At 50.8% G+C, this 24,011-nt stretch overlaps 12 protein-coding genes and 1 non-coding gene across 13 annotated transcripts; 5 read left to right on the top strand and 8 right to left on the bottom strand.

Moving 5' to 3' along the window:
- Window positions 1–15: 15 nt before the first annotated feature.
- BO97DRAFT_425104 (uncharacterized protein) lies at window positions 16–379 on the top strand (the record flags this gene model as incomplete). The annotated part of the gene is made up of 2 exons (XM_025697043.1): window positions 16–127; window positions 186–379. The coding sequence occupies 2 exons, from the start codon at window positions 16–18 to the stop codon at window positions 377–379; spliced, it is 306 nt and encodes a 101-aa protein (XP_025550959.1).
- Window positions 380–1,601: 1,222 nt separating this feature from the next.
- On the top strand, window positions 1,602–2,150 carry BO97DRAFT_443532 (CVNH domain-containing protein). The gene is made up of 2 exons (XM_025698373.1): window positions 1,602–1,789; window positions 1,843–2,150. Exons 1-2 carry the CDS (start codon window positions 1,654–1,656, stop codon window positions 2,028–2,030), a joined length of 324 nt encoding a protein of 107 aa, XP_025550958.1. The 5' UTR covers window positions 1,602–1,653; the 3' UTR covers window positions 2,031–2,150.
- A 1,732-nt stretch (window positions 2,151–3,882) lies between these two features.
- Window positions 3,883–3,954, top strand: BO97DRAFT_t160. Its single transcript has one exon. It is a non-coding gene; the product is annotated as a tRNA-Met (tRNA).
- A 241-nt stretch (window positions 3,955–4,195) lies between these two features.
- BO97DRAFT_453370 (alpha/beta-hydrolase) lies at window positions 4,196–5,784 on the bottom strand (the record flags this gene model as incomplete). Its single annotated transcript, XM_025699069.1, has 6 exons — window positions 4,196–4,429; window positions 4,477–4,608; window positions 4,720–5,061; window positions 5,097–5,418; window positions 5,477–5,609; window positions 5,766–5,784. 6 exons carry the CDS (start codon window positions 5,782–5,784, stop codon window positions 4,196–4,198), a joined length of 1,182 nt encoding a protein of 393 aa, XP_025550957.1.
- A 1,362-nt stretch (window positions 5,785–7,146) lies between these two features.
- Window positions 7,147–7,758, bottom strand: BO97DRAFT_425101 (uncharacterized protein; the record flags this gene model as incomplete). The annotated part of the gene is made up of 1 exon (XM_025697042.1): window positions 7,147–7,758. One exon carries the CDS (start codon window positions 7,756–7,758, stop codon window positions 7,147–7,149), a length of 612 nt encoding a protein of 203 aa, XP_025550956.1.
- A 1,153-nt stretch (window positions 7,759–8,911) lies between these two features.
- Window positions 8,912–10,051, bottom strand: BO97DRAFT_425100 (uncharacterized protein; the record flags this gene model as incomplete). Its single annotated transcript, XM_025697041.1, has 1 exon — window positions 8,912–10,051. One exon carries the CDS (start codon window positions 10,049–10,051, stop codon window positions 8,912–8,914), a length of 1,140 nt encoding a protein of 379 aa, XP_025550955.1.
- A 1,128-nt stretch (window positions 10,052–11,179) lies between these two features.
- Window positions 11,180–12,299, bottom strand: BO97DRAFT_453368 (alpha/beta fold hydrolase). The gene has a single exon (XM_025699068.1). It carries the CDS (start codon window positions 12,081–12,083, stop codon window positions 11,187–11,189), a length of 897 nt encoding a protein of 298 aa, XP_025550954.1. The 5' UTR covers window positions 12,084–12,299; the 3' UTR covers window positions 11,180–11,186.
- A 1,921-nt stretch (window positions 12,300–14,220) lies between these two features.
- Window positions 14,221–15,534, top strand: BO97DRAFT_86280 (uncharacterized protein). Its single transcript, XM_025701105.1, has one exon. The coding sequence runs from the start codon at window positions 14,346–14,348 to the stop codon at window positions 15,399–15,401; it is 1,056 nt and encodes a 351-aa protein (XP_025550953.1). The 5' UTR covers window positions 14,221–14,345; the 3' UTR covers window positions 15,402–15,534.
- Window positions 15,535–16,668, top strand: BO97DRAFT_86281 (uncharacterized protein). The gene has a single exon (XM_025701106.1). It carries the CDS (start codon window positions 15,667–15,669, stop codon window positions 16,621–16,623), a length of 957 nt encoding a protein of 318 aa, XP_025550952.1. The 5' UTR covers window positions 15,535–15,666; the 3' UTR covers window positions 16,624–16,668.
- A 680-nt stretch (window positions 16,669–17,348) lies between these two features.
- Window positions 17,349–18,357, bottom strand: BO97DRAFT_453364 (uncharacterized protein). Its single transcript, XM_025699067.1, has one exon. It carries the CDS (start codon window positions 18,293–18,295, stop codon window positions 17,429–17,431), a length of 867 nt encoding a protein of 288 aa, XP_025550951.1. The 5' UTR covers window positions 18,296–18,357; the 3' UTR covers window positions 17,349–17,428.
- A 312-nt stretch (window positions 18,358–18,669) lies between these two features.
- BO97DRAFT_425095 (uncharacterized protein) lies at window positions 18,670–19,489 on the bottom strand (the record flags this gene model as incomplete). The annotated part of the gene is made up of 2 exons (XM_025697040.1): window positions 18,670–19,359; window positions 19,406–19,489. The coding sequence occupies 2 exons, from the start codon at window positions 19,487–19,489 to the stop codon at window positions 18,670–18,672; spliced, it is 774 nt and encodes a 257-aa protein (XP_025550950.1).
- An 824-nt stretch (window positions 19,490–20,313) lies between these two features.
- BO97DRAFT_434870 (RTA1 domain-containing protein) lies at window positions 20,314–21,487 on the bottom strand (the record flags this gene model as incomplete). Its single annotated transcript, XM_025697700.1, has 4 exons — window positions 20,314–20,364; window positions 20,538–21,073; window positions 21,137–21,229; window positions 21,286–21,487. The coding sequence occupies 4 exons, from the start codon at window positions 21,485–21,487 to the stop codon at window positions 20,314–20,316; spliced, it is 882 nt and encodes a 293-aa protein (XP_025550949.1).
- Window positions 21,488–22,059: 572 nt separating this feature from the next.
- Window positions 22,060–23,714, bottom strand: BO97DRAFT_391227 (Zn(II)2Cys6 transcription factor domain-containing protein; the record flags this gene model as incomplete). The annotated part of the gene is made up of 2 exons (XM_025693811.1): window positions 23,616–23,714; window positions 22,060–23,554 (listed from the first exon to the last, which is right to left on the bottom strand). The coding sequence occupies exons 1-2, from the start codon at window positions 23,681–23,683 to the stop codon at window positions 22,060–22,062; spliced, it is 1,563 nt and encodes a 520-aa protein (XP_025550948.1). The 5' UTR covers window positions 23,684–23,714.
- Between the last annotated feature and the right edge of the window lie 297 nt (window positions 23,715–24,011).

Raw genomic sequence — 24,011 nt, 5'->3', positions numbered from 1 at the left:
CAATCCCATTCAACCATGAAGCTCCTCACCACCTTGATCGTCAACGCCCTGGCTCTGACGGCCTCCGTCCAAGCAAGAGACTGCACCCCGGGCATGAACTACTGCGCAGGAGTCTTGGACGACGTCGGTAGGCTTGCCCTATTTCAAGGCTGCGTGACATGCTTACTGATCATTGATAAATGTAGACACCAGGTACAACGCGCTCATGGACAGCGCAATCAAGCAGAAGTACGGCAACGAGTGGTGGTCCTTCGTCAACCAGAAGGGAGATTTCTTGTACCACTGCGAGAGCGGCGGAGGAATCAGTATCGTCTCGGGCTGCAGCTGGGGATGTGTCAATAACGGCGCGGGGCAGAGTGATACTTGCCGATGGGCGTGAGTCTGCGTCTTGTCACATCGCATGGACTGTGTTTTTGGATTCAAAGAGTGTGGCATAGAGGAATGGGGGATTGAACCAGGTGCGGTTTATGCTTTGGGATGAGTTGGTGTCTATGAGAGTATCATAGTTTTGAGGTTGTGGTGGAGGAGGGGTTCGTTAGCAATGGATATGTGTCAGGCTTGGAAGACATTGACTCAGTACACCTTGATTCTGTAGGACGTTGACGCGTATACAATCCGCATAATCCAATATTTGTCTTCCCAAGCGAAAGTTAGTGGCTGGGACAGTCTGCCTCGAAGTATGTGAGTTGTATTGCAATTTTACTGAGTGTAACGGGCCATCGGCTTAGTACTTGTGATGCCCCGGTAAGACAGGCAGCTTGAGAGATGCGTAGACACACCGATCTCCTCAATTGCCTGTCTTTGAGAAAGATCCTGAAGCGATCGGCAGAGTTAGCACTGGAACAATGGTCCCCGCAATTGAGTGGAGATGGACGATAGCAGGTACATAGTTCAAGGATAATGTGATGTACTATGTGCTTGGGGCAGTCCCAACTAGGCTCGTATGATACGGTGGACACGCTCTCGGTCAATCTTGTTGAGGTGACTCTTCACAATGCTCTTGACTCCGGTCTTGGTAGGTTAGATAAGCCCAAAGGTGTGCGATCAAGCTTTCCCCGTATTGCTTGGGTGGTGGTGTACGCCGAATTCCATCCATCGATACGACAAATCACATCCACGACAAGACAACCAGACAAACCCATCTGATCTGCCCGATGTCGCCGGTTCAAATCACCACGATCGACTGTAGACAGTTTACACCCGGAAGTACACGTCGACAAGACGACAAATAGCCATTAGGTAATTGCCACCCCCCTGACCCACCATCGAGACCGCTTCGCCTTACCCGATCTGATAGTGGGTACTATTCAGCTTTCTTTTCTGGACAGCTTCAGCCACGCCTCGCAGTGCTCAGCCTCTCAGCTCCCCATTTTTGCCCCTCTCCCAATCCGAAACCACCTGGTACTGTGGCTGTCTCGCCAGAAGTGGCTCCTTTGACCCTTCACCGTCACGAACACGAATCCCCACCCGATAGGGAGCAATGCGGGGGCAAGACTGACCGACACAGGAGTCAGACCCCTCTGGGAATAGGAGGGGGAGGAAGAGGCCAGGTTATAAAAGGAAGGTCGTATGCCACCGACGTTGACGTTCTTCCTTCATCCCCTCCATCCTCTCAAACCCTCCAACAACCTCCATCACCTTCTATCACACAAGATGAGCTTCCACGAGTCCGCTGTCCCCGGTTCCATCCGCCTGGAGGGACCCTGCCTCCACGCTCTCCTCCGCGACGAGCAGGGCGGCGAGCGCCCCGCCATGGTTGACCTGGATCAATTCATCGGCAACAATGACGGTATGCTTTCTTCTGTCTTTTCTCTCACCACATTTTCTGACAATTGGCAACAGGCCACTTCCAATGGGGCGGCAACAACTTTTTCGAGACTGCCCGCGGGGTGTACTTCGACATCGAGGGCGGTGCCAACGTGCCCGTCCTCCGCGCTGAGCTCCGCGACGAGCAGGGTGGCTGGCGCACCGCCGACGTCAACCTGGCCGAGCGCCTCTTCAACATCAACGGTCGCTTTGAGTTCCAGTAGTTATTGAGATACCTTGAATTGAATTCTTTGTTTTTGTTCATATTTCTTGCGTCCGGGACCTCGATCCACGGAGGGATCGATTGTAGAGGGGTCGTCGTCAGAGCATTACAGAATATTAGGGGTGATCGATAAGGACTCGATTAGAGTTACGTTGCAGGAACTGGACGATCATCTCCAACGCTAGCAGCGAAATTCATGGGCCGATCGTAAAATTTTACTCTTTGTGGCTTAGTCTCGTGTGTGCTTAATTTAGAGTGGGAGCTGTCTGCTTTAGGAATAGCGTGTCTGCATCGGTGATCATCGGGCCGAGAGGTGCCGAGGTGCCCCTTTCCTTTGTGGGCTTTTGGGGTTGGATACCAAGACAATGGAAGACAATGGAAACAAATTGTGTTGAGCCTAACTTGATGAAGTAAATACCACTATAGGCCCGGGCTGGGTAAGACATCTCTCATAGTCTCCGGGTTCTGTCTAACCAGTAGTGACTGTAAGACCCGAAGTCATGTCTCAGACATAGACTCCTGCCTCAGGCATCATAGAATGGAGGGGCAATAGGGTAATAGGTCCATTGTTAGGGTGCAGAGTTGCGGAGGCGCCGTTGGAAACATTTCCCAAGATCTGATATCTCATTCAGGAGCTCGGGGTCGGATTTGTTGCGGTAGGTATAGGAGAAGATAGCACAACTGGTTCGAGGAGCAAAGGAATCTAACCATAGCCTAACCGGTGAACAAATCCGGCCGTTCCATGCAATTATCCTACATCTGATTCGAGGGATTCATAGTACGTAAATGCTTGAGCTCGGAATTGTTTATGCGCCATGAGTATTTGTATGGATAATCCGCAAGTAGCGGAGAAGTGGCAGCTTATTGTGACTTGTCTAAGCTGTCTTTGCCGCTACCTCCAGGGTCAAATCTGCAGCGCAGCATTGAAGGACCTGCTTCGACAAATAAAATCAGTCGACTTCTCGCATACTGTGGGCTGATGCTTGTTTGGCTGATAATTGAAGCTTAGCGAGGTCAGACAGCGCAACAGGGTACAAGATAAATCCTCTACCTTTGGCTTATGACATGTCACACGTGTACTGTCCCTGATCACACTCATGTTTCTGGTCGATCTCAGAAGTCGTCCTGCAGCCAAGCTCCAATAGTCCTGCATCTAATTCAGATACACACTGTGCAAAGTGGATTGTATCGTGGATCTATGATCCTTGTTTACTGCATTAAGCAGTAAATTGCGGCTGTGGCTTCCCACATGACATCACAGAATACTTTGCAACCGATACAGCCCATTATGCTGCTCCTACTTAGGTGATAGGAATTATTAACACTCCTTTTTGCATGGCCACAAAGGTCACCCTCATGAACAATGACATGGAGGACTTTGATGAGTGTGATAATGTTCATATTTCTGTTGATAAGCGAATAGCAGTGTCATGCAATCATAACCACCTGGGATTCTACTTTGCTCCATGCCCTACTATTATTACGCGACGTCGGCTTATCAGCACAGCTTCTAGCTTTCGCTTTTTCTTTTTCCTTTTCTCTTTTTATCTGGGAAGTTCCCAGCGTCGTTGAGGCAAACGAATAGAAGAATTACAGAAGTTTGTTATCCTTGTAGGAGCGATATATATTGCGCGAAAGGCGTCTGAAGATGCCAAGCAAATCCAGGCACGAAATTCTTGATTTACCGCCTTTCTTGGCACGCGTTTCTTTAGGGAGCAAAATAAGAGGAGCAGTCCAAGACTATGAAAGGATGATTGTGAGACAACTAGATGGTGTTTGCAAAGGTTACAATTAACAATGTCAAATTGTTTAATGTCTATAAAGCACTTGTCGAGTCAGAATTATATCCACCAAGCATGTTAGCTCAGGGGAAGAGCGCCGGGCTCATAACCCGGAGGACCCTGGATCGAAACCAGGACATGCTAACTACTTCTTTTTGTTTTTTCTTTGTTCTCAACCCACCAACCCAGAAAGACAAATCCAACCCCTTCTTTCAATTGAAGCATGCTGAGAGAGAGACAATAAGGTGTCGTTCAGGAATGAATAGTTGTGCCCTTAGTCCCAGTTCACAGGGCTTCTCGCACTCGACCTAGCGATCATCACCCAACATTAAACACCTTCAACGTCGCAACCACCTCTAAAACAGCTCAACTTTCTCGCTCCACGCTACAGGAATCTCGCCCAGCCATCTCCTATGTGCTGCACTAACGCGAAAGGATTGACAGCGGGCCAGCGAACGAGCCCCTCGCCATTCGGATCCCCAGTCTTGATGGAATTCGCCCGGTAGCTGCTCATCCGTTCGGCAATGCGATAGTCGTCGTCGGTCCACGGCTTATCGGTAGCATACAGGTTGTTTAGAACGTAATTCATCTCGGACTCGTGGTAGGCGCTGGCGCCGGCCTGGCCATTCTCCCCGGAGGCGCATGGTCCCAGTAGTAGTTGCACACGGGGCTCTCGTAGTGAGCGCGCCAGAGCTGCGACCAGAGCCAGGTGCCGACCTTGGTGCGGCCGGTGAACTGCGAATTGTACGCGCCGGACGCCGTGGCGGAGTTGGTGGCCGGGTACAGGCCCAGGAAGCGCTTTGCTCAGATGCCTGCGTAGGTGCTGTCCAGGTCGTCGAGGTATTCGGACAGGCTCAGGTTCAGGCCGTACGTGGCGCCGCTCTCGTCCTTCGTGTTGTCGATTAGCACGGGGACGTCCTGCGCCAAACTTTTGGTCAGCGTGTTGTGGTAGGTGTCGGGCATCGCGTAGTAATGGAGGGTGGCGGTGAAGTCGTATGAGGAGGTGAGGAAGTTGGTGGTCAGGGCTTCCATGGGCAGTGCGCGGGCCTCAGCCAGCGTGGTCACGTTCAGGCTGGATAGGAACCTGGCGGAGGTGTTGTAGGTGACTTCCAACGTGCGATAGGCTTCGGCAAGGCTTGTGCACAGCGGATCCTGGGGATATCGGACCCCGAACTCGAGGATGGCACCATCAATCAGTCCCTTCGTGAGCTCGCTGTTCAGGATGTGCTGCATGGCTGCCGAGCCGGCGGACTGGCCCATGACCGTGATGTGGTCCGGGTCACCACCGAAGCGGCAATGTTGGCCTTGATCCATTTGAGGGCGGCGAACTGGTCGACCATGTCCCAGTTGGCCCAGCTGTTCTTGCCATTGATGAGCTCGCCTGTCAACTCGGGCGTGGCGAGCCACCCGAAAGCGCCGCTGCGGTAGTTGTAACTGACGAAGACCATGCCCTTGTCGGCCAGCCCACCCCCATCGAACAGCGCATCGACGGCAGTCGAGAGCGCGGGATAACTCCACATGACGGCTGGGAGCTTGGCATCGGTGGTGCTGGTCGGAGACCAGATGTTGAGGTTCAAGCAGTCTTCATCAATGGTGTAACCTTCGGCGCTGGAAGTCGCAGAAGGACAGACGTTGCCCCAATCTTTAGCTTCTAGTGCCATTCCACGAACTGGCTAATTGGGGAGCTTTCCAACGGTTCTGACCCCCGGTGGTGGCAGCAAAGGGAATGCCTTTCCAGACGGTAATGTCTATCCAGTGAGTCAAGTTCCCGGTGTTGGTGCTGTTGAACACGGGTATCCCTGTACGCCACCATAGGAGGTTTAGACAATAGTCTCGTATAGAGCAACCGAGGTGAGTGGCGCCAGACAGGCAACCACGGTAGGGAGAGTACGGTGGGGGGCCCTTCAAGAGTGCTTTGTCGAAAGATGTTAATCAAAGCCAGTCTATAAAGATACCGAAAGGATGGGGCGCCATTTACGGGAGCATGACTAAGGTTTTGTTCCCTGTCCTCGTCCGGAGCCTACGCAAGCCTCTATGCAGATCTCCGACTGGTAGATCGACAATCAGCGATAAGAGCTCTGCCTATTAATTGACGAGCTGTCTCAAAGTCAGCGGATCAGAGTATTCAAAAGTAATTCAGAACGGCACTACAGGCTTACATGTTTAAATTTTCACACGCATCCCAGGTGAGAGGCAATACTATGTTAGCCATGTAAGCCAGCAGTTGCAAAGGTAGGTCGAAAAGAAGATGAAACGAGAGACAATTTCAGAATATAACCATTGGTAGATGTCAAGCCATTCTTCTCACCATGTCCCCCTCATAGCACAGCTTGATGCATGGGAAACACGCGCGTCAAGAGATTACCAGCGTCACTGTTACTGTATTTTGTGCATATCATCCGAAAGCCACTCAACTGAAGATGAACAACAGCAAAGATCCGGCGTGCGAAGACAGTCACTGTGTGGTCCATTCGCGCTACATGGTGTGGTGAGAATGACGTACGTCAATCGCCAGAGATGGGCTACGCGACATGGCTCTACCTTAAGACCTCGGGCTTTACTCCGCATGATTCACACCAACAATGGGCACGGCCTCTCTCTCCCCGGCAGAGTCCGGAGATCGGAGGTTTCGTGAAGATTCGAGCCGTACGCCGTCCACCGTTGGCCCTATCTCCACCTATGCTTATTGATGGGAGGATACTTGAAGTGCTTACAGTTACAAGCGACTAATCATTTCGATGAACAATGTCATTTAGATGGTGCACTAATGCTATTCGGATTGCACTGCAGGTTCATTGAGACCGACTAATGCTTTGCTAAGGAGGTGAATTGAGGTCTTCAAAGAACAAGCTGAACCCTGTCACTCTCGGAGCTAATTACCGTTTAGAGTTACTCGCCTGAGAGCCAGTATGTGCGAGGATGTTCTAGAGCCGGATTCGCACTGGACTCAGGGAACAGTATGTACCCAGAGCGCTCTGCGCTGTTATCTAATTTACATGGTTAAATGAACGCGTACGTTTGCTTCGTGATTGTGGTTGATGAAAGGTGCGCTGTGAGCAAGGTTTCTATTTAGTGGTGGAGACAAGTGTTGCCTTCGCGGGATGATAGTGGGAATGGAAGGAGAGACTATACTCCTGTTGTGCTACTTGATTCGACTGTCCGTTGCCTGTATGCTGTTGATGCGAAGTGAAATTGCGTGAATTCTTGATTTGTGGTTAATTCCTTCCTCTTCATCTACGAAGACGCTGTGAAGGTTACCCATAACCCAGAGCAACAGGGACAAACATCAGAGTCAGGACATGGTCCGCGTACCCAGTGCAGGATAGTAGTAATCGGTCAGTCCCCATTTATGTTTTCCAATTTCTCGCACTCCACTCGATACATCGCGTTCTTATGCACATCTTTCGGTAATGGATACATCTGAGAATAAAGGGTGTATGTGCAGTCCTTCCCCAGATGCAGAGGTGTCGCTTCATAGCCCACAATATTGTGAATGTCGTGCACAAAATTAGAATCCTTGGGATCGGGGAGCGATCGGGGTTCACACGCCGGAAGACCCAAAGCCCACTCCCTCATGATCTCAAAGTCCTCATCGGCGCAGAACTCGACCCTGCCGTCCCGTTCGAAGGGAATCGGGTCGCCGTCCTCCGTGGACTCGGTGAACATCCGGATATGTTTGTCGTCGCCGCTGCAGATCACCCCCCCGTACTGCTTGACCAGGGGTCGGAAACCCCAGTGTCGCATGCCCCGAAACCGGGCTCCGAGCTCCAGCGTCGCTCTATTCCAGTTGATGCATTCGCCCTCTTCTAGCCTGTGGCTGTTAACCAGGAGCAGTCGGTCCTGTGCCTCACTTGAAAGCTTCACAAAGGTATCAGTCCTAGGCCAGGTCCCTTTTACCTCCTGCATATTTGCATGAAATCGCACGCCCCTGGTAATGTACTCTGGCATGATGGTCATTGGGGATTTAAAAATCATTTTTAATAGTTGTCCTGTGCTTGAGATTGCAGGGGGATAGTCAATGTGTGATGAGATGAAAGCTGTGAGGTTATGATTGTTGGTGACTGTAGATAGTCCTGGGGTGGTGGGTAGATGAAGACGTATTTATAGGCTTGGTCTGAGTATACAATGTAGAGACTTGCATGATTGAGCCGAAAGGGATCTCGTGTCTGATTAAGAGGACTTCGTTGCATGTCTTTATCGTGTTTATTCCTTGTCAAGCTCTTTGCGGGAATCTCCGTCCACACATCAAAGCGACTTGCCAAAGATAACAGATCATACTATCACGGACCTTGCCAGTACGTAGCCTTGTTATCGTAGACAAGGAACTACAATTGATCTTTGTATAATTATTCCTCAACGTATGCCAGTCAATGCGACGAAGGCGAGCTGGGTTGTTGTGGGCTGCAACTAAGGTCCAGCATTGATGCCTTTACAGACATGCAATATTTCGTGCTTTGGTGATATGTCTTCATTGAAGTCTATGAAGATTATTCTTAATAATACACAATAGCACTTACATATACGGAAGGCTTGATACAGTTCAGTAAAGTGATGCATTTTGTAGTGAGTGCATCTCTCGACCACAACCTCCACATAAGTACGTTGCTTAAGCTCACTAAAACTCCCTCTGCAAGTATACCCAGTTTTAACTACTGCATCACTGTGTATTGTCTAAACTAGTACTAGTAGCCAAAACATTACAAGGGTATGGAGTTTAGTGAATCGCGCCCTGTGACGGGAATGTCACCACCAAACTACGCCAAGAGAGATTTGCATAACATACTCGTATACAGTGTCTGTTAGACTAGAGAGTTAACGTATAATCTTACTCTGGAACGAAAGCTTGATTCTATCAACTAGCGTGTGTAGGTCAGGAGTCCAACAAACATTTTCAAGAATGGTGCTTCTAAAAGGTGAGTAATGCACCGAGCATAGCTTTTGTGGCACGTCTCATACAGAATACATTCAATAACTGAACATCAAAAAATCAATCTCGGGTTTCGAAAATCTTGTTTTCTGATCTCGTTCCCGTGCTATACATCTTCCGCGCAAACAAAGCCAAAAGCGAAACACAAACATGTAATTAACCCGTGAGCAGAGGTCATCGTGGCCCTTGTGAGAGATTACGGAACAATCGTCCTCCAAAAGCATAAAACAGTGATGTTAAAGGGCTACGAAAGCGTGTTGTTCCAGTTTCAGACCCCCAGGAGACTGATCCTTGCTGGTCCCCGAACATTGCTTCTCCCAGAGAAAAATCTGCCAAAAATGAATCTTCCTGGCCTTTCGAATATGTGAATTGCCCCCGCACGCTGAAAGGCAAATCCGCAAAGAAGCCCGAATAGAAGATGCCGGACCCTACACTCATCCTACCCGGCCCCGCTCTGACACTCATCGACCATGTGCTTCCAGCAGGGCGTAGGGTCCCATTGGTCTGCACGGACAGCGGAGGCTGATTCTCGGGGATGGCAGAAACCCATTCGAGGATCGCGTCCTTGTCGTCGGATTCAGCGAATGTGTCCTTTCCATCGCGCTGAAAACGGATGAACGTTGTGGGCTTCTCCGCACTGGAATCGGGGGCTTCATGAGCGGCAGCGTGCTCGCTGAACAGTGCGATTCGGCGCCGGCGGAGGTCGGTGATGCCCGCACCGATGGGCGTGATGCTGGGGTAGACCTTGCGCAGCTCTTCGCAACGGCGAAGGAGCTCCTTGATTGCCAACTTCCATTTTATCTTGGGGCTGTCGATGTCGAGTCTCACCAAAGTCTTGTGTGGATTTTCAGTCTGGAGCTGGGCGAGATAACTAGGTTGCGAGACTGCAAGCTGCAATGGCCTGTTATTGTCACGACTCGTGGGTCTATGTTGTAAGGACTCGAGAGGACTTGGGAAAGCTGGGAAAATTGGGACATCTGAGATATCTGAGATATTCGGGTCATTGGGATCGTCTGGCACATCTGACGCATCTGGTAGATCGTCGAGGTTTTTGACAGTTTGCGAAAGCTCGGGTGGCTCGATAAAGGGCTCGAGTGGCTCAACGATGACCTTGGGTGACTCGGGATGCTTAGGCGACATAATAGACCCGATGTCTCTTGAGCTGCGGCATTGTCGCGACGTGGACGACCGTCTTCGCGGCTTGACAACAACACTTGGCTTGACGACGCCCCGTGCCGGCGAGGATGAGTTTCGTGTCGCCCTCAATGAGCTTCGTGCTGACTTGGACGAGCTTTGGTATGGTAGTGGTGGCATTATCGGAGGTCTTCGGCAAGTAGGTGAATAGATGCTTCTTGGCTTTTGTACGTGCTGGGTTGTGCTTTTGCTAATTCAAAGTGACGTTCAAGGCAGCATTAGGCGTTCAATTAATTCTATCGAGCTGAGGATGTAGGCAGACAGATTGAACAACAGAAAGAAATAGGCGGAGATGACCTCTTAAATAGAGCATTGGTCGAGACATGTATGCACAACGCTTAAAATCTTTGGTATAATTGTTGTGTATACGAATGAATTTGATACCAGCTTTCTTTGTTGTTTGTTGCCGCTTCTTGGTGGCTATTTCTGTAACTGTGTATGCGAACTTCCTTTGTCGGATGTCTCTCCAAGGAAAGAACCAGGATCACTCTTGGCATCTCCTTTTCCATTCATTTGTAGAATACAAGGCATGTCTTAGAGACGAGAGTGGGATTGATTTAGCAACTGATCAGGCTTATTTTCATTAGCGGGGGACAGGCCGTATATTCTTTGTTGGGCATGCCGTCACTCTGGCCTTAGCGGGCAACCAAAATCTTTGTTACACCAATCGCGTTGTGATTCTGAATGAACAGAGTATACCGACTGCACGAGCAGGTGGAGAAGATTGTAGACGCATTCAAGAACGCCACGAATAAGCCTGATCGTCGTCATTGCTTCATATTCAAGGGTTTCAAATTCTCGGTTTGCTCAATTGGTTTTGGCACGGGTAGAAGAATTAAACTCCGGAATTTTCGAACAGTTACAAGTACTACTGGTTGGGATCACTTCTTCAGAGAACAATATGCACGTTATAATTCCAGGTATTACCTAGCGTGCTACAGGTGTTGCGTAATGACTTCAAGGAGTCCGGACAGGTGTATGCCACAGTTAAGTTGATTTAGCAGACTATGATGGTACAATATGGTGAGACTAAAAGCAACTTCACCAGTGGCTTCTTTCTTTCATAACCGCTTTGACTTAATGATCCGATGTGTGTGTTCCAAGTCTACAGGGTGTGAAAGCTTTGTGTGGGTGAAACAGACAAGAGTAAGATATATGGCTCGAACAAAGAAAGCAAAAGCCTAAGCTCCCCGAAATACACTCCCTGCCAAGCACTACCTATGCAAGGCCTACTCTACACCACATTCAGTCCAGATCAGAATTCCAGCAATTCGCGTTGAACAGCCTCCGGCGCTTCCAAGGGGATCAAATGTCTAGCGCCAGGAACAACCTTGACAGAGACATCAAGGCCACGAGCCGCAAGAAAAGAAGCGACTTCCTGGTCAACTCGCTCCTTTGTCTCGACCGGATCGACTTCGCCTACCAAGATCCTCACCCGTAATCCCTGGAGTCGGCCGCTAAATAACAAGACCTTCTTCAGATCGGCTGTTATATCCTCCGCCATGCCCACAAGCGGCCATGCCATCTTCGCCAGTGGGTTTCCGCCCAGGCTGTCCCGAACAATCATTTTCATGTCCTCCTTGCTCAATCGGTCCAAATGCCCGAGTACATTTTCCACTGACCACGTGATTGACTCTTTTGTTTCGTATGCCACCTTCTGCTGCTCCTTCATATGGGACGGCAAGTGCAGAGCCGTCGGCGGTGCCGGGGCGATGAGCACCAGGCCCTTGACGAGGTCTAGGAGGTGGGTACGAAGGAGTGTTAAGGTGGCCAGGGCGACTTTGGCGCCCATCGAGTGGCCTGTTAGCACCACGCCGTGCGCGAAAAGGTGCCGGGTGTCATTGTTGGCATGCAAGTGCTGTAAGAGTCCGGCCACATCCGACGCCATTGGGCCGATGGAGTACTGGCTTTCGTCGGCTCCGTCGAGCGGTCCGGTTGACTGGCCCCAACCGCGTAGGTCAATTGCCACCATGGTGTATTTGTCGCTCAGAGATGTCGCGGAGTCGGGGAATGTGAGCTTGTACCATGTCGAGGATGAGCCGCCCCAGTAGTGCAGGAAGACGAGAAGGGGTTTGTTTTGAGGGGTTGTCGGGTCGGAAATGCGTGCGTGGACCGCCCCGTTTAGGGCAATGTTGAAGGTGTAGGAGTTCATGGTGAGCTTGCGGATTGACTTAAGTGTCGATTGGTTTAGAAGCTATAAACGGAAAAGAAACCTTTTGTTCTGTTGGAGAGCGCGGATGGTTTCTATCGTAGGGTTACCTTGATGCACCGAATGGCACATATTTATAGATGAGTCCCCGTGAGAATTAAGGGTAACCAGTCCGGAGCCACGAACAATCCGTGTGTCTCCGGAGCAAGGAGAGGCCTCATCGGAGCCTGTCAAGCCTGTCAAAAGTCCGCGGAGAGATCGGAGTGATTATAAAGATTATCTATTCTCCGGCGCTAATTCCGTCCGCGCTTACTAGATTGGGAACCTCGTGGCAATCCATGCCCTAAGTCGGCTGCAGAGCAACAATTCTGAGGATTCTTCTGCAGAGATATGATGGAATTTGTCGTGTTTCAGCTTGAAAAGAGAACAGAGAAAATTCCAGTTAAGCTCCAGCTCAATTAACAGCTGTGTGGCGTCCGGAAAATTGGCTGGAGAACCTGCCATCTTCTTCGACTCGTATAGCTTGAGCAGAATGAAATCACAATATTGGAAGTTGGTCTTTTCTCTACTAGGCCTGTGTCTAATTGTAGTGACAGTGAGAAGTAAAAATAATTTGAATTTGTGGGAAGCTCGACCCCTTCCTAAAGGCTAGTCGCTAGCTAAAGTTGAAATGTTAATATGTACCATACTCGAACGACAAATTACCCATCTTAACCATGCCAGCCACCTACCATTGAGGGTGGTGATTTCCAGAGTTTAGTGTGTTTCATCATACCTCATATACCTGCTCGACCTCAGCTCAGAGAATTAGTCTTCCCTCGGCAAGTTCGAAGGCCCAAATGTAAGAATCGGCCGATCAGGAACGGCATTACGGTGCGGGTCTTCAGCTTGGATTTTGAGCTTACCAGGATGGTTGTGGAATTCTATTTTGCCTTTATTTTGGCCAAGTTGAGAGCCCAAAGTGTGAGACTCGTCAAATGATGTAGTTGAGTTCATGATTTTATGCAGTAATCCAGTTGCTGGGTACCTTACTGATCTTCAGCAACCGGTCCGAGACCCTCGACCAAATAATGTGCAGCTCGTGAAACGAGGTGCGTGATACTAAGGTCTCCTTGAATGAATGATGGAAGAGAGAGCAGATGAGATCTCCTTCGCTGGGATCCCTCATCTCAGCTGACTGCCCAACCGCAAGTGATCCTCAGGAGGGTGCTTCGTCGGGGCTGGGATGTTTGCTTCAGGTGTTCCATGCATCTACTAGGTATCACCAATATTGGATGTTCCGGCAGCTCTGAGGGCTTGACGTTGGCCTATCAAACACGGAAACGAGGCTCTAGAGGCGGCTAACTCACTACTAGTACTGTGCACAAGTGGTACTAGTAACTTACTGAGGATAGAGGCTCATATCTAGATCGAGAGAGTCTGATCTTTCCTCGCCATATCTCTTTCGATAAATAGTTTCCGTGTGAAATTAACAATGTTGAGGCTTATTCCAACTCACTCGTATGTTAACTCAAGACGGTGGTGGAGTAAACATTTAGAAATGAAGTTGATATTCAAAAGAGCATCATGCTCTCTGAGATTCTCGTTAGCAAAGGACTATTTCTTTTATTTTTGACAAGTCTAATCAAAGGCTGGCATCTCGTATAGAGAAGTCGCAAGGTGTTCGTTGATCCATTCACCACGCAGGCATATTGTATTGACATTTTCAGGCTGTTGTCCCTGCCTCTGGGTTTGAGCCTTCACTCGTGGCCGCTAAATCTTTGAAACAACAGTTTCACATGAGTTCCGGTTTAAGGTCACCTGAAAATCTATCGATCATGGTGTCAGAGAAAGAAGCCATATGAGATCATAGAACGAATAAGGGTGATTTAGGTTGTTGAAGTCTTTTAAAGAAAGAGTCTGCAGAGTGAGCACCTGGGGACAGGTCGGGCAAGGCTTCATGGACGAGGACGGCTTGAGGAAAATATGTGTCAGTTTCGACTGTACTGCCATGTTAATGCCAATCCTGATTGTGATCGATTTTACTTAAGTTTATGCTGCTTCCCGGCTAGGCAGAAGTTAAGTGGTGGTCATGTGATGTCGCTGTTTGTTGACAAAGGAAGTGACAGACACCATCGGCCTCTCCCCATTCCCCTCCCCATCTCACACGTCGTCGAGATTCGAGTTTTGCCGTTTGACTTATGTCTTTCCACCAAATCCCGTCTATTCCAGTATCCTGACTTGTTCCTCAGGCGTACCTTTCAACACAACCGCCAGCGCGTCAACATGGCGTGCTGCTGCCCTCAGTCCACAGTCGAGCGCGGCGAGGCCCTTCTCGCGTATCTCGATCAAATGCTCCTTTCCCGAGCTCGTGCAACCCTGGAGCTGGAAGAAGTTTACGAGCTGTTAACAAACATCGATCTTTTGAAGCAAGACATTCGGGATCGGCGATGGTGGGACGAGACCGACTCTGGGATCTCAGAGGACGATGATTTTTTTCGAAGGCGACGCCGACCTGTCAGATTCAGAGGACATCACGACTCGGAAGGAGGACAGGAGAGCTCACAGGGGCTGACTCACGTCGAAGTGAGCACCCAGCTGGAAGATTCAGAGGAGGACACTGGTTCGGACGATTACATCCAGCAGTCGGTGTCAGAGGGCAACCATGGGCCCGGTCAAAGCGTCGCTGAGCGAGACGGAGAAGAGGATCGTGGGCCTGCACAGAACAATGGACCCGCAGACTCCGATGAAGGCACTGACTCCGATGAAGCATTGGAAGAAACAGATTCGCAAAACGATCAAGGCTCGTTCGGAACGGTCAAGCACACACGCTTTGAAGACGAACCATGCACCGCATGTGTAATCCTCTTTAAGCTCGAACCCCATTGCTTTGCTCTGCGAATCAGAGCGATGGAACTCTCGCGCCCCTCGATCCGGCCGCTCACAATCTTCGACGTCCCGAACGATCTACTCCTCCAGATATTCGAGTACTTCCAAGACTTCAGGGTAAGCAGCAAGGCTGATTTCTGGTTGAATTCTTTCATACCTCGTTGGCAGGGTGAAGATTTCAGCCCGGTGGAAGTCCAGAAACATCGGAGAACTATTCCAAGCCTTCGCCTGGTTTGTCGTTTGTTTAACGAACTGTCATCGTCACTACTATGCCCAATTCTCTTCGTGAATTTAGACCAGGCGTCGCTGGATAGAGCCATTCAGCTATCAGGTTGTCCTCTCGTGGCAGCGGGCTTCCGAGCTGTCCGGGTCGGGCTTAGATTTCGCATCAGAGACCACGAGAAGAGCCTTCAGGAATCCGCGTCACATCATCAAGGTGAACTGGAAGACTAACTTGATCAATGGATAGACCGGTTGGAGACATTAACGGGGCAAGGAATGGTCTACCACGACGATGGCGAGCACAAAGCCCCCTCGGATGCGCTTGAGACGATCAAATACAATTATCATCACATGCTGCACGCGATGAAGCCTTACCTCCCCAACCTTCGGCCTGAGGTAACAGTCGTCATGAATGATGACACAAATCTTGATCAATCACTAGTCTTGCAGTTACAGGATACCTTTCTCTTAGGTCAGAAGGATTACAGCGAGAAAGATGTCCCAGCAGCTCCAACTCGTTAGATCTGGGTCTTTCGTGGATGCCCTGGCATCATGCTTCACCCGCATGCCACAAGCAGATTTTCTGGGGTTCTTCGACACGATAGAAGGGCCAAGTCCCCACCAAATTGCTCTCTTAGAGCGAGATCGTTTCCCGGAAGCTTTATGCCATGATATGGAGTGGAATAGGGTTCAGTTCTTGGCCAGCACGCCCATGGTGCCTGCCAAATTAATGTTTGATTTACCCATCGCAATTCACAAACTTGGTAGAACAATTCGGAATCCCCTTGTTGACTGCTTTCCTTGCCAGAACATGTCTGCTATGCTCACAGCCCCGGGCCCCATATCGCGAGCTCAGGATCGCTGTTTGTGGTCTGGAATCCGGGCCCCGTTACAGAATCTCCACACTGTTGCCTTCCAGCAACCTCTGGACCATGCACAATACCGACTCCCACCACCAGCTTTGGGAAAGGCCTACCCGCATCTCAAACTGTTTTCTAGGGCCATATTTTCAGGTCCGGACCTCGAACGCGTTTATGTCTACATGGATGCGCCGGAGAAAATGATGATCCTGCGCAACCAGGGGAAACTGACAGTGGCCCCGCTGCTGGATGGCCTGCAGTGGAAGCACATCAAGGTTTTTTCTCTGGCATACGCCGCCTTGACCGAATCCCAGCTTATCAAGTGGCTTGCCCCACTTGGTCCTATCCTCGAAGTCATGTTTTTTGAGTACATCCATCTTCGCGCCGGCACTTGGGGGCTTATCCTTGACCGGCTCAGGGAATTAGTCGACCAAGCTAAACAGCATCATGAGATGATTCCACGTGTATACCTCCGAATGCTCCGTGAAGCAGAGATGAATGAGGGTTCTCATATCAAGATTCGAGCCAACCTGTATGTGCGCGGTCAGTCGGATCAGGGGAATCCGTGTAAGCTATACCACTCGGTCAACTGAGCTTCTGTCTCTGTTCATGAATGTCGCTAAGGAAAGTCCCTAAGCCAGCTTGCCTTTTCCGATCGGGCTAGCTTACCATTTCTGAAAGATCATTGCAGTAATATGGCGTACGATCGATGCCAAGCGTAGGAGTCATTTGTTTCCTCATGCTTGTTTTCATCTTGTGTCCTATATTGTGATTTTTGCCTGCTTTTAATGGTTATTCGCAGTTCAACCTCAATCAAATGTCTGCCACTGTGGTTGATAGTCACTAAATGCTTCTCATTCTTTTGACTGATAATCTACGCAAAGTGCTCATGCTACCTTATGGCCCTTGAGAATAAATCAGGCTGTAGACTAGTACTCGGGGTAAAGCTGTTCTTATGGAGATGACAGTCCAATACTGAAGTCTCCGCTCGTTTCACATAGTGTGATGAACTGGCCATACCTTGCCTAACCTTGTTGAAAAGTTACAATACCTCGACCGTGCTGTGCTAGTTGTAGTGCTCTTGCTGTGCCAAGACCAGCTGTGCAGTGTCAGTGCACGGTTGCATGTGTCTTCAGTGGGAACTTGAGATTTGACTTTTATAGAGCATCAGTAAATTATCCAATATAGTATGAGAGGTACATTCTGGAAGTAACATGAAGATGGTCTAACGCCTTTGTCACATCAGGATTAGAAAATGCCAGCAGTCGACAGTGACAGATTTATAAATAGCACATTGAGATTTTACACCAGAATTTGACCGTCGGAATAATCTTCAAGGCAGCTGCCGCCTTTGTCGTCACTGTCAAATCCTAAGGAATCTCGCCAGGTAGCTATTGTTCAGATCGTCTTGCCCAGAACTTTTCCGCTTCCTGTCACTATATTCTGGATCTTTTCCACTTCGGAATACTGAGGAAAGAAGTTGCCGTACTCGTCGGTGTCGATCCGACGAGAAGACTCGATACGTTTGCGATCATACGGACCAAAATCCTCGGAAATGTCCCGCTTCCCGATGCCACGTGTAAGCTCATGTCGAGCCTGATGAAACACAACAAAAGCGCTCATTGAACGCGGCCCACAATCGCTGCATAGCCTCTTCAGTTGTGTATACAGCCTGCCCGAATCGAGGCCACGATATATCTTCTCTCGATCATAGAAGCTCAACCCCTCAATAGTTGATAGCAATGATCTTGAGAGGCCATCGAGCACTCCATCGAAGAAACGGGTCCCCGTCCAGATACGGTCGGCACTGAACCCGAAATCTATGAAGCTCCGTGCAATCTGTAGTAGAGTCGGTAGACCATTATAGCGCGTTTCAGACTTGGCGAATGGGCCACACTGCGCGACGATCCTTTCCAGCACCGCGAGAATGTAGTTCTTCACGCGAGAAGAGAGTCTGGTCTTTTCAAACTCGTCCATGGGAGGATGAATGCTTTTGAGAAGGTACACGATGATTTCGTTGTAGCCCTGGAACGAGGTGACGTGGTCGAGCTTCCGGATCGTGTTCTTGATCTGAGCGTGAAGCTTTGGGTGAGATTCTCTGCATTTGTCAACAAAGCTTTGAATATACTGCTCAATGTCGGGGATCGCTGGTGCAGTCAAAGATTTGCGGCGAGGAGGGGGAAGGTCATCGGTCTTGAATGAGCGAGTGACCGCGTCATCGACGATGCTCGTACGCGCTCGCTTTATAGCATGAGGATTCGGCATTATGCAAGTTACTTGCGAGATGGATATGATTGACTTATAGGCAGCGTGTGTGAATCAAGTCTGAGTATGTTGAGATGATGAGAGAAAGCACATGGAGTCGGTCGCGTCGCGTCTTTGTTGTTATTTATCACAGGGCGTTAACGAACGCTACGAAGAGTCACGTGTGGTGACATGGTGGCGTCTTAGAGTCCTTGTTACACATTGTGAAGATTCATTCTGTGCTAATTGCGGTGTGCTTACGAATAAAGAAGTGTACAGATCGAGAATCATGATTGTTCGTCGATCTGGCGGGGCATATTGGCTGCCTGAAGCAGTGGCTGAAGGGCGATATCCCCAGTGCAAGGAATAGAAACGGGGCATCGTCATAACTGAACTCAATAATAGTCATCATCATCCTGCGAGCTATAGTAATCGTCAAGCAGGTCAGACCCATCCAGTCCACCATAACCCGGAGCGTCGTTGACACCAGAAACAGCCCCTCCAAACCCCAAATCCACCTCAATCTCCTCCCCCTCCATCATCCTGAGCACATCGCCCAGCCGGGTGAAGCAACGATACTCGCTTGCCTCCTCGGTTAACTGCATCAACTTCGCCCACAGTCCATCCCCAGTGTTCTCACGCATCACCCGCTCCCTCTCCCCCTTCTCCACCCCCTTCACAATGGCCATCATCGCCCTCTCCAGCGTTGTATCAGACTGAAACGACTTCTGCACGTCATGCGGCAGCGTATCCCCGCACGAAAGCACGATACTGCGCCCGATCTTGCGCAGCACCGACAATCCATTGTACCGCGTCTGCGCATTAACCAGCGGCCCACACTGCCCGGCGATGGATTTGATCGTCCAGCGGATGTCGTCGGCGACTTCGAACGTCTTCTCGTATTGACGCGACCCGCTCAGGCGCGCGTGCGTGACGTTCAGCGCCTTCCACACCTGGCCCGAATCGCGGTCGAATGAGATCACGTGGGCCTGGCGCTTGCGCTTCTCGGCGTCGACGGCTCGTCGATCCGGGCCTGCACGTCCCGGTGGGTCTTCGCGGCGTGGACGAGGATCTCCTGGACCTTGCTGCGGGGAGGCTAGTGATGTACGTGCGGAGTTCTGCTTCGTCGACTGCTAGTGCGGGTTCCTCGGTCTCCGTGGAGCGGATGTGGGCGTCGCCGGCGGGGTTGGCTCGCGCTCTTTTGTTTGCTGACATTGTAGATGGACTATTGATGGGTGAAGGGTTGTCCAGGGTTGTACCTTGTCACGTGAGCTGCGGGGGAGTAATCAAGAGATGCCCAAGAAACAACACTCTGTGGATTCGGTTGATTGAGTGTAGTTGAGAAAGTTCGAGCCGGGCGGCGTCCAGCTGGCTCTTATAAACCAGGGGTGTAAATAACCATTTTGCTGCAGATATTGCTTTTGGTTCCACTTCTGGCGGGGAATATTCACTACGAGCGGGAGTGGGCAGCGATGCCTGAGATTTGAGGCACACAAGACCAACGTTGGCTTCCTATGGCACCCGGTAACGACCACTCTGGAAGATACAGCGGCACCATTAGTCGAGGTTCTTTTCTTGTTATTTCTTTCTAATGTTTCTCGCTTTCTGGTTATATTTGCAAGAAACTTGCTATACTACCTAGCGGATGCACACAATAATGATTGAGCTGATTGAAGGGCGACCAGAGCGGGTCCTGACGTCCACTGGGAGCTGTGCGGGGATATATGTAATAGCTGGCAAAGCATTTCGAGCTCCCAGCTCCATAGTGCCGCTCCACTCTGTCAACACACTGACAGAAATTTCGAACAAAAGTAGTATTGCTTGAAGTTGTGATGCACTCTCAAATGGCTGAGAGATCTGTACATCATTCTAATGGATGCTTCAAATTCGTGGCTAACTGTACGTCAAAATACGGTAAACCGTCCTGACCAATCAAAAGGCCAATCGCCCGACACAACCCTATCCCCAGCCGTCATCGACTCATATTCCACCAGCGACTGACTCGGAGAGAAGCCTCTGGCTACGGTGTAGGCAACACACTACGGTTCGATGTAAGCCCGATGAAAACAACCAAAATCATAAATTAAATACTAACAGCACCCTCAAGCTCGGCTATAGACATCCCGTAGCCCCAAAATCAAGCACACCGCATAAACTAACTACCGACTCACTGATGCCCATATCCCCTGTATTCGGTCCCACGACACGCCCCCAGTGCCTCCAGGTCCTCAATCTCAAGACATCCCCCCTTAGCCGCAAACACATGATCCGCGGGCAGCAACCACCCCGGATGGCAGACATTAAACGCAGCCACCGCAACAACCATCATGACCCCGTCGAGCCCGACAAAGAACGACTCATGGGTAATCAAGTACCCGGACCATCCCTGCGCGAGCTCGATCGTCCGGTAGATACTACGGATATAGATGCAGACGACGGAGAGCACCATCGCCCCCAGCAAATACGCAAGCGGGCCGCGCAGCAGCGCGTCGAGGTAGCCGAGGCGCAGCGAGCGGCGGAAGAAGTCGGCGGCGCAGACGACGAAGATCGTCAGTGAGATCAGCTGGAAGACGATCCCAGCCACCATCGTGTTGGTCCCTGGTGCTGTGTTGCCGTTGACGGTACCGGATTCCGACGACGCGAGGCCCCCGCCTGCGGCTTGGACGACTAGAGAGATGATGTCGCAGGTGCAGAAGATCCAGAGGTAAAGTTTTGGGGATAGGAGTGAGGAGGCGCGGCCGAAGAGCTGGATGATGCGGCCTAGTAGGACGTAGATTCCGGCTGTGAAGAAGGTGGGGGCTGTTGGAGGGGGAAGTTAGTGTTTGTGTTGAGGGGTATGAGGGGCGTAGAGTTGTTGCGCACCAATGATCAGGGTGGAGATCTGGATCATGAACGCCGTCGAGTTGTACGGGCATTCCGCTGCCCAGGTCCGTCCCGCCCAGCCTAGGACTTCCACTATTTGGGGCGTTAGAGATAAACTGGGTTGTCTTGGCATAATAGAGTGATCATACCCATGCATCCGATACTGAACAGACTGCACCACCAGGTGCGCTTCCAGCTGAATTGTACGATATGCGCGATCATCGATAACACGAACAGGAAACAGAAGGCGATCCCGGCGCTTTTGGATGGAATGTAGCCGTAGGAGGTGCGGACGCCTTCGATGTAGGCTTTGCAACCGATGGAGAGCTCCTTGTGACTGTATGACGACATGACGGGTGGGAGCTACTATGCTGAAGACAAGTGAGAGAAATGGGTGATATAGAAGGATAGTAATACGGGAGATGATCAAGGAGAGCTAAGCGGACGGAGCCAGCCGTTTATATGCCGGACGATCTAAGATCATGATAAATAAAGGCCCTCAGTCAACCGGAACAAGATTATGGATGCCTCACGACATTACGAAGGGACCAACCACAGACTCGAAGACTACACAGCCCCGTGCCGGTGCATGGAAGGCCTAGGCAGCGAAGATGCATGGTGCACCCGCTGAAGGTCTTGGCAAGCACCGAAACACTCGGATCTTATCCACAGCCGCACGCTAAGGGATAAGACGGGACAAATGCCGTTGCTGATTGCTCAGTTCGTACTTCCAAACCATAGCTTGAGTTTAAGTGCAATTCTTATTCCTCGACGGGTGTCTGATTGGTCTGTTCGTATCTTCCACCACGTCGGGGCTACCATTGCACGAAATGTCATGTTATTCTCGGAGTATGCCTGAGAAACGTTGCCTAAAAATCTATTTAAAGAATCGAAATTCTGCTAGAAGCGACGCCTTATCGTGTTCACCAACATACAATCTCCCACCTATTCTCCCAAGGTCCGTCGACGCCATGCGGCTTAGACCGGAAAAGCACAGGGCTACACTTACCACGTGACTCGCGTTCGCTGGCGATCATCGCATCATACACTCGGTGCTGTGGCATTGGAAACCTCTGCGCGACGGGCAGATGCGTCACAGCCGCCTCTTCTAACGCCACAAACCTCCGTGCGACCGCAATATGCAGTCCTTTATCCCACATTCCTTCCCTGGCAGGGTATGTCGACAACGCACGCAGGGCTCTGCGTCGCAAGAGCGGATCCCGACACCGCTGAACCGTCCAGTACAGGACTGGCATGACGTCGGCGTCAAGGAAGAAGTGCTCCGTGCTCGAGTTGGGCTGATCAGCAGCACATAGCTCGATGAGCCTCTCTCCCGCCGACACTACGGCTTCGAAGTTTTCGTGGAACCGGTCCAGGTTCATCTCATCCAGCGAGGTGCAGGTGCTCAGCCATGTGATTGCGGTGTAGTACTGGCACGTCATGGAAAGCGGCGCACGTGGATCGAGCATCCCACTGGTCGCTGCGGGCTTTTTTCCCAGGGCTTCGAAGGCCTGGAGCCATGCGTGACATTCCCGCAACAGTGCCAGTTGCTGCTGGAGTTGCTGTGGATGTAGTGGGTGTTGTGGGGTCGCACAGACGTGACGCTGTACGGAGCGAATGAGGCACAGAGATCGAGTTGTGATGTTTGTTAAGCAATCTCGTGCCTGGTCTATGTGGTCGAACACGAGCCTTCCACTCGATGTGACGTTCGCGAAGTCTTTTGATACAGTATCTATCAACGGCGTCAATGGCCGACCGAAGTACGATAGCTGATTCACCTGCCGACAGAAGAATTGATACAGACTTCTGTCGAGGCTACTGTTCTGGACTTGTCTCGATAAGATCCGCAAGCCCCCCTCCACATGGTTCATCGCTTGCTTGGAGTTTCCCTGCAGCATTTCCAAACAAACAAATAGAAGACATTGTATTAGCATCAGGTCAGCTTCCATCTCGTTGCCGCTTCCCATCTGCTGCAGAAACGTCTGGATAGACTTGTTATACTGCTGTAGCGTAAAGGCATCATCCCCACCCAACCCCCCACCCTGAGATCCCAGCCGACCCTGCAGCTGCCGCAGATGCAGCGCCCCAACAGCAGCAACAGCATGGCGCACGGCCGCATTCCGGTAACTTAGCTGCGGTAGATCCCGGGCCCAAAACCCCGAGGGGAAGAAGCCCGACAGCGCGCGCGTCGTCCGCACGCAGAAAAACTGGACATATTGTCGCTCCTCACGCGTCCCTGGGACAAGCACGATCCGCCGATCGGCGCCCAGGTGTCCGTTGGGCCGCCGCGGGGGGGACTGGATGATGGCTTGGCGTAGCTGCATTTGCGAGGCGTTCGTGTAGCCGTCGCATTTGCGGCCGGTGCGCGTGCATTGATCGCATTCGGGCTTCGCTTCGTCGCATTTGACGTGGCGGATTCTGTTTGTAGCTTGTCAGGGGTTTGGGTCAGGATTGATGGGGATGGTGGTGTGCTGCGTACTTGCAGGTTATGCAGCCTTTGCGGGACTTGGGCTTGCTGGTCCGTGTTCGTCGGGTTGAGGGGGACATGGCTACGGTTTTGCTGATGCGCAGAAGTGTAGATGGATACAAGGCAGCAGTTATGAGTTGATCTGCACGCGAGGCTGACAATTTTAGGGGGGTTTCACGCTAGGTGACGGAAAGGATCGGGCACGTGATGGAATACTGCCCTGATGCTGATTATAGGCACTACGGCGCGGCTATATTGCCACGAGTCATAAAAGGATTATCATACTGGCTAAGATGCATGCTGTTGTTTGCTGGCTAATGCCACACGCTGACTGTTGCTACTACATAAGCTATGTCAACAAGAAATACCTTCTCTTTAATACAAGTAAATCCAGTATTTGCGATCGGA

The sequence above is a fragment of the Aspergillus homomorphus genome (genome assembly GCF_003184865.1).
Source record: "Aspergillus homomorphus CBS 101889 unplaced genomic scaffold BO97scaffold_20, whole genome shotgun sequence".
Classification (NCBI taxonomy): domain Eukaryota; kingdom Fungi; phylum Ascomycota; class Eurotiomycetes; order Eurotiales; family Aspergillaceae; genus Aspergillus; species Aspergillus homomorphus.
The sequence above is the reverse complement of the archived record's forward strand: the minus strand, read 5'-3'. Positions and strand labels throughout refer to the sequence as shown.

Bases quoted from the DNA above. Each gene is read 5' to 3' on its own strand.
- BO97DRAFT_443532 (XM_025698373.1), top strand. From the start codon at position 1,654: ATGAGCTTCCACGAGTCCGCTGTCCCCGGTTCCATCCGCCTGGAGGGA. The intron at 1,790-1,842 runs GTATGCTTTCTT...AATTGGCAACAG, and splicing joins ATTCATCGGCAACAATGACG to GCCACTTCCAATGGGGCGGC.
- BO97DRAFT_453368 (XM_025699068.1), bottom strand. From the start codon at position 12,083: ATGAACTCCTACACCTTCAACATTGCCCTAAACGGGGCGGTCCACGCA.
- BO97DRAFT_86280 (XM_025701105.1), top strand. From the start codon at position 14,346: ATGGCGTGCTGCTGCCCTCAGTCCACAGTCGAGCGCGGCGAGGCCCTT.
- BO97DRAFT_86281 (XM_025701106.1), top strand. From the start codon at position 15,667: ATGTCCCAGCAGCTCCAACTCGTTAGATCTGGGTCTTTCGTGGATGCC.
- BO97DRAFT_453364 (XM_025699067.1), bottom strand. From the start codon at position 18,295: ATGCCGAATCCTCATGCTATAAAGCGAGCGCGTACGAGCATCGTCGAT.